A 7,853-nucleotide genomic window follows, 5' to 3' on the forward strand; every position below is an offset into this window, starting at 1 on the left:
CACAGACAGCTACGGCGTAGACAAGAAGCGGAAACGAGGCATGCCCGATGTCCTTGGGGAACTGAACAGCTCTGGTACAGACCCTCTGCCCCCCCCCCACCTTTCCACACCCATCTCCAGCCCCTAGAGGAGATAACCAGTCTCCCTACCCATGCTGTGCTCCAGTTTGGACCGGGAGGGAGGGCTGTCAGGGAGGAGAGGTCCTCATCTCTGCCTTTCCTCAGACCCTCACAGCATTGAGAGCAAGCGGCGGAAGAAAAAGCCCGCCTTCCTGGACCAGTTCCTGCCCTGCCACGGCTCAGGTGGGTCCCAGCTCTGCAACAGCCCCCAGGTACGGGCTGAGGGCAAGTCCCAGCCCTTTGGCCCTTTAAGGCTCTCCCAAGAACTCCCTCGAGGCCAGTGGCTTCCCACGTAGCCAGCAACATAAAGTGGAAAGAACAAGATGGGTTTGATCCCTGGGGCTGTGTAACAGAAATCTCATAGTGGGTGGTTTTAGCCAACAGAAATGTATTTTCTCACAGTTTGGGAGGCTGTAAAGGAAGCCTGGAAGCGTGGTGGTTTAAGGTGTCGGCTCTTAACACAGTGCTCCACTGAGGCTGAGGTGGCACAGTCCGCAGGGTGTTACACTGCAAACCCAAGGACTCTGTCTCTGGTGGTTCAAATATACCAAGGGAGAAAGATGAGCAGTCTCTCTTGTATGATTTACAGCTTCAGGAACCCGCTGGGAGGCCAGGTGTGAGTGAGTTCCCACTCAATGGTAGTGAAAGGTCAAGAGCTTCTCTGCTGGAGAAGAGAACAGCTGATCTGCGTCTGTAAACCCTCTGGGGCAGTTCTGCTTTCTTCTTCGTCCACCCCCTAACTTGCTAGGTTTCTTTCTAGTCAGTGCTCTTTGATTCCCAGTGTTTTTGTTATGTGTCATTGAGCCAGAAGCGACCCGTAGCTGAGCCTCCAGCAGGTTTTCAGAGGCAGTAAATCACATGGGATTAGATTGCCCATCTTTCTCCTGGTGCAGCTGGTGAATTCGAACCGTGTGCCTGTGGGTTGGGAGCACAGCTCCTTAGCACTGAGCCACCAGAGCTCCCACGGACTCCTAATAAGAGAGATTTTCATTTACAAGTCCCTCAAGGAGCAGAGTTTGCATATACAAATCTAATAATGAAAATAGTTCCTAAATTAATTACACAAGGTCTACCCAGGAGACCCTGTCTGATTAAACTACAAACTATTTGATGTAATAGAATTCCTTCAACACAAACCAAGCACCAGACCAGGCTGTAGAATATTAAAGTGCATCTAATTTTCTTTTGAGTGGAAGTTTACGAATCATACTGGTGTTTCAGTCAGTCATTCAGGCATTTTGTTTTATAGCATTGATTACAATTGCTGTAATTTATTATTGTCTGTGTTTGTTTCTGTGTTTGCAAAGAATAAGTCGTTAATTGTGCAAAATTCTATCATTCTATCTCCAGCTTCATTTTTGTCACAAAGTCCATGTTTTCCAATTACTGATCCTTCTCTGTTCCCAACTTTTGCATTCCAGGCACCTATTATTATTATTAATGCATCTTGATTGCATGTTTGATCAATCTCTGACAGCAAAAGTTGGTACAACAGTCAGTCTGGAGACTAAGGTGATCTAGGCCATAGTTTTTGAAATTACTTGCTATGCATCATAGAGCTGGAAAATGACTATGGATGATAGAAGGAGAATCAATGCCTTTGAGCTGTTGTGCTGGAGAACACTATTGGATATATTATGAACTGCCAGGAGAACAAACAGGTTTGTCCTGGAGAGGGTGAGACCAGGCTACTCCTTGGAGGGAAGGGTCCTGAAGCTTCGTCCAACATACTCTGGACATGTTGCAAGGTGGGACCAATCCTTGGAGAGGGACGTCAGCCTTGGGAGGGTGGAGGGACAACGCAAGAGAGGAAGACCCTTGATGAGATGGAGTGATTCAGTAATTGGCATTGTAATGGGGGTAGGTGTGTCAGAGACAGTAAGATTGGCACAGGACAGAGCAGGGTTTAGGGCTGTTTTTCACAGGTCTGCTATGAGTCACAGGTGACTTGATGGCACTTAACTTAACAATTAATTATAATGTCTGATCATTAAGTGAGGGAGCTCTGGTGGACTAGTGTTAGCTGTGCTGCAATCCCAGAGGTACACGGTTTGAATCCACCAGCTGCCCCATGGGAGGATGGTCAGTCTCCTCCCACATAATTTACTGCCTCTCAAAACCCACTGGAGGATCAGCTGTGAGTTGCTTCTGACTCAATGGTATGCAACAATGTCTGATCACTCCCTTATTGTATATTGCCTTTCCCTTTGCCTAACTAATTTTCACTCCCTTCTCATCTCTGTTAGCCATCTAAGAATGATGCTATCTGTGCATATACCTTTCCTTAGCTTTTTAGCATTGTGATTTTATACCATAATAATCCTTTTGTGACTGACATTTTATTTACCATAATGTCCTTTAGATGCATCCACACTCTTCAGAGTTTTGTGTATTTGTTTTTCAGTGTTGCATCGTACTCCATTGTGCAACTGTACATAGTTTCTTTAGCCACTCACTGACGGATACTTAGATTGTTTCCACCTTTTTGATACTGTAAATAATGCAACAGTGAACATGGGGTGTGTGTGTATCTAGCAGTAGGATTGCTAGATAAAATATTGTTTCCATTCCTAACTTCCTGAGGAAGCTCCAAACTGCTTTCCACAGTGGTTGCACCATTTCACATTCCCACCAGCGGTATATGAGGGTTCCAGTTTCTCCACATCCTCGCCAGTATTTGTGGTTTGCTGTCTTGTTGAACTGTGCTGTTGTTGCTGGGATTTCTCTGTGTCTTACAAGGATACTGTGTGTAGGAATTGACCCAGTGGTGACAAGGCTTTGGTTTGGGAGCCTAGAAGCCTGGATCCAGGAGTTGGTTTCAGGAAGCAGGCCTTCTCTGTGTGCTGCCTCAGCTTCTGTAGCGTTCTTCTCGGCCTTTCTTGGAGTTCTCCTGTGCCATCTCTTTCTTTCATTCACTCTTGCTTCTCTAGGATTTTTGTAAAAAGTAGGCAGCCTTATTAACGCAACAAACTTTAGTTTCAAATGGGATTACATCCACAGGTATGGACTGAAGCAAGTACTTTGCTGTTAGGTTCCATTGAGTCATGAGCAACAGATAGAAACCTTTCCCTCTAAATGTACCATCCTCAGGCCCTTAACAATGCTTATTGTTAGGGTCACTGTGTCACTCCCTCTCGTTAAGGGTCTTCCTCTCTTTCCCTGACCCCTCTACCTTGCTGGGCATGAGGTCTTTTTCCAAGGACTGGACCCCCTGATAACATGTCCAGAGCATGTGAGGCAAAAGCTCACCATCCTTGCCTCCAAGGATTGTACTTTTTCTGAGACAGATATGTTTGTTCTTTTGGCTGTCCATGAGATAGTTAACATTCTTGGTCAGTACCACAATTCAGATTCTGATGTGGTCATCTTTATTCCTTGTTAACTATAAGATATATAGGAAGCAAATGAAATATTGTTGCTTGGATCAGGTGTACCTTAGTCTTTAAATTGATAACCTTTTTAACACATAATTTTGGGGAGACACAATTCAGTCCATAATTTGAGGGTTCTAGACATATTCTAGGGGCTTCAGTCTCAGCTGAACCATTTTCTTGCTGTGTCTCTTTAACCAAAATCTTCCACTTGAGTGTTAGGGGTTCTCCTCTAAAAAGCCTATCATAGACCTACCTCAGTGGCCTTTTATTTGTTTTTGTAGTTAGAATATAACAGGTAAGAAACCCTGGTGGCTAAGTATGTAATATATAGAGCTGCTAGCCAAAAAGTTTCTCTTTGGAGGCTAGGATTTTGAAACTTCATCTTATATACTTTGGGCATGTGGCCAGGAAGGACCAGTCCTTGGAGAAGGACATCATGTTTGGAAGGGTAGATGGACAGCACAGGAGAGGATGACCCCAATAAGATCAGCTGATACTGGGGCAGTGGGGGTTGGTGTGTCAGAATTAGTGAGATTGGCTCAGGGCAGGGTTCAAAGTCACTGTACATAGGGTTGCTATGAATCATAGGCGACTCGACGGCACATTAACAGCACGACACCAGCCAGAAAGTAGGCAGTTTGAAACCACCAGCTGCTCAGAGGGAAAAAAAAATGGGCAGCTTTCTTCTTCTGTAAAGATTTACAGCCTCAGAAATCTGATGGAGGAGCACTGACTTGGAACTGGCAGTGGGTTTGATTCTTTGTTGTTGTTAATGGGACAGGAACCCTGGGTGGGTAATGCAATGTTAAAGCACTGGGCTAGTAATCTAAAGGTTGGAGGTTTCAGTCCACCTAGTGCAAGGTAGGTGCTGTGAGAGAAAGGCCTGGCAATCTAATTTCCAAAAATCTCAAACTCATTGCCATGGATTCGGAACAGACTCATAGCTGACCTTCCATAAATTTCCGAGGTTGAAAATTACACGGGAGAGTGCTAATCTTTCTCCTTCGGAGCTGCTGATGGATTTGAACCTCCGGAGAGACAGGCCAGACGTGCAGTTCCCTACACACTGGCCCCCCAGAGCTCCTTTCTAAAAATCAACCTTTGAAATCCCTGTGAAGGCCAGCTCTTAATGCTGACCAATCTAAAACGGGTCACAGCAGGCAGCCTTGAATGGAGTGGGTGGGAAAATTTGGAACAAAACCCAAAAACAGAAAAATGGCCAGATTTACAGGTACAGGCAATAGGTGGACTCCACGGATTATGGCCCTTAGTCACCCTTTAAACCTAGAAGGAAACTTACCTCTGTGATTCAATATTCAGTCTTGATAATAACTGTTGTTGTTGTTATGTGTCGTCGAGTCGCCTGCGACTCATAGCGACCCTATGTACAACAGCCCTAAACTCCGCTCTGTCCTGTGCCAATCGCACTGTCTCTGACACTCCCATCCCAATTATCCCAGTCACTGAATCAATCCACCTCATAGAGGGCCTTCCTCTCCTGCGCTGTCCCTCCACCCTCCCAAGCATGATGTCCCTCTCCAAGGACTGGTGTCTCCTCACAACATGTCCAAAGTATGTTAGACGGAGCCTCAGAATCCTTGCCTCCAAGGAGCCACCCGGTTTAACCCTTTCCAGGACAAATCTGTTTGTTTTCCTACCAGTCCATGGTATTCTCAATACTCTTCTCCAGCACCACAGATCAAAGGCATCAGTTCTCCTTCTATCCTCCTTGGTCATTGTCCAATTCTCTGATGCATAACAAGTGATTGTGAAGACCATAGCCTGTATCAGACGCACCTTAGTCTCCAGAGAGACACCATTGCTCTTCAGTACTTTGGAGAGGTCCCTAACAGCAGACTTTCCCATGGCAGTGTGCCTTTTAATTTCCTGGCTGCTGGTGCCAAGACTGTTGACTATGGAGCCAAGCAAACTAAAGCTGTGTACAATCTCAATCTCTTCACCATCCATCCTGATGCTGCCTATTGGTCCAGTGGTGAGAATCTTTGTCGTCTTGACATTGAGCCTCAATCCATATTGTAGGCTGCAGTCTTTGACACTCTGCAGCAGGCGCTTCAGGTCCTCTTCAGTTTCAGCAAGCAGGGTTGTGTCATCCGCATAACGCAGGTTGTTGATAAATCGTCCACCAATCTTGACCCCACATTTCTCCTCATACAGCCCAGCCTCCCGGATAATCTGTTCTGCATATAGGTTGAAAAGGTATGGAGATAGGATGTATCCCTGGCGTACGCCCTTCCCAATTTTGAACCATGCAGTGTTCCCTTGCTCTGTTCTGACGACTGCCTCCTGGTCCAAGTATAAGTTTCGCATTAGAACAATCAAGTGTTCTGGTATTCCCATTCTTCTCAGAGTCAGCCATAGTTTGTTATGATCTACACAGTCAAATGCCTTTGCATAGTCAATGAAACAGAGATAGACATTCCTCTGGTATTTCCTGCTTTCAGCCAAGATCCATCTAACATCAGCTACAATATCTCTAGTACCACGACCCCGTCTAAACCCAGCCTGGACTTCTGGTAGTTCTCTGTTGATGTGCTGTTTCAGTCATTTTTTGGATAATCTTCAGTAAAATCTTTCTTGCATGTGAAATCAGTGAGATTGTTCTGTAGTTTCCACATTCTGTTGGGTCACCTTTCTTTGGGATAAGAACAAATATAGATCTCTTCCAGTCAGTTGACCAAGTGGTCGTTCTCCAGATTTCTTGGCACAACTTGGTGAGCACGTCCAGGGCAGCATCTGTTAACTGAAATATGTCAATTGGTATACCATCTATTCCTGGAGCCTTATCTTATGCCATTTCCTTCAAAGCAGCCTGAACTTCTTCTTTCATCACCATAGGCTCTTGCTCATATGATAATAACTAGGTATAGAAATTTACAGTCTCAGAACCCCAAGGGTGGGTCACTGTGAATAGGGATTGATTTGACAGCAGTGGTTGATAAAGTGAAAATAAAACCACCAGAGGTTCTCCTTAGAACAAAGATCAAAACGGCAGCCTTTCCCCAAGGATAAAGCTCTGAAAGCTAGGCTAAAAGGATTAATAGAAATAAGAATCACAGGGAGGAAGCAGGAAGAATATTGTTACACTGTATTCGAGCTAATGCTGTAAAACAGAATGTGTATGTACAGTTGAATGGAAAGTAGGTTTGCTAAAAAAAAAAAAAAGAAAGTAGGTTTGCTTTGCAATCTTCCAATCAAATCACAATTTAATGACAACTCTACCAAGCTCAAAACCCTACTGTCACACACCCGGGGGCACCATGACCATGGTAATTAAAGGGAGCCACACTGACCCAGAGTGCATTTAACTAATTGACTTCTGTTATACCTCAGTACATTTAATCTGCACAATTATCTTGTCTTCACCTGCATTTTATAGATGCTGAAACTTGGGCCCAGAGAGGCTGAGCGTCTTGCCTGAGGTCACACAGTTAAAGTAAAGCAGGGCCTTGAACCTGGACATCTTTATAGACTAGTGATTATGCAAAATGAGTAGCAAAGAGTGGATGAATGGGATGGTCATCAGAGCCAGCCAACTTTGATCCCAATCACCTACTGGTCTGTTTGCTGCTTTCCTTAAACTTACCAAATTCCAAGAACCCGGATGTATGTGGCTTCCACCGGTTCACGGCTCTAACAGCTGTGCTGCAGCTATCCCAGGGTGCCTGGCTCTAGGCGCTTGCCACAGCAGACAAACTGATAGATGAGAGGTGGTAATTAAAGGAGGCTGCACTAATTACTGGAGCATTTAGTACCGGGAGCACGCAGTAAGAGTTAGGGCTGACCCGATGTGCCTCTCGCTCCTCTGCCTGCAGGTCCCTTCCTCCCACCGTCAGCCCTGCTGCCAGACCCAGACTTCTTCACCGGCTCCGTGTCCTTGCCCGGCCTAGAGCCCCCGGGCGGGCAGGAACTCCTGGACAGCAGCTTTGCCTACGACTCCACGGTGCCCCCGCTCTTCACCATGATGGACCTGCTGCCCCCAGCGCCTCCGCCCCTCGCCAGTGCTGTCCCAGGCAATGTGGGCGCGGAGGCTGCAATCGGGGACCCCTCCGGTTCGGAGCTGCTGACGCTGGACTCGTACCAGGCCTCAGGCCCGGGGGATGGGGGCACCGCCAGCCTCGTAGGCAGCAACATGTTCCCAAACCAGTACCGCGAGGCGGCCTTCGGGGGCGGCCTCCTGTCCCCGGGACCAGAGGCCACGTAGCCGCTGGGGGCGCGGGCGGATGAGACACACAGGGCGGGGAGGGTAGTGGGCTGCATTTCCAGCCTGAGCCGATCAGCCCATCTCTGATGAATCCACATGAATTGGACATCTTCAGCGCTGGCAAGGATCATGGGGGGG

The 7,853-nt window shown here is 46.7% G+C and overlaps 1 protein-coding gene across 1 annotated transcript in view; it reads left to right on the plus strand.

The window, feature by feature from the left end:
• RELB (v-rel avian reticuloendotheliosis viral oncogene homolog B) overlaps positions 1 to 7,715 on the plus strand; it is a gene marked incomplete at its 5' end in the record, with an annotated part of 64,200 nt that extends 56,485 nt beyond the window's left edge. The window contains 3 exons of the mRNA XM_006901263.1: positions 6 to 74; positions 225 to 302; positions 7,327 to 7,715. Coding sequence (XP_006901325.1) covers positions 6 to 74; positions 225 to 302; positions 7,327 to 7,715 — 536 coding nt within the window. The remainder of the gene's footprint in view (positions 1 to 5; positions 75 to 224; positions 303 to 7,326) is intronic.
• Between the last annotated feature and the right edge of the window lie 138 nt (positions 7,716 to 7,853).

Source organism: Elephantulus edwardii, unplaced genomic scaffold (genome assembly GCF_000299155.1).
Source record: "Elephantulus edwardii isolate Elephantulus edwardi_28Jun2011 unplaced genomic scaffold, EleEdw1.0 scaffold00315, whole genome shotgun sequence".
In the NCBI taxonomy this organism is placed as follows: Eukaryota; Metazoa; Chordata; class Mammalia; order Macroscelidea; family Macroscelididae; genus Elephantulus; species Elephantulus edwardii.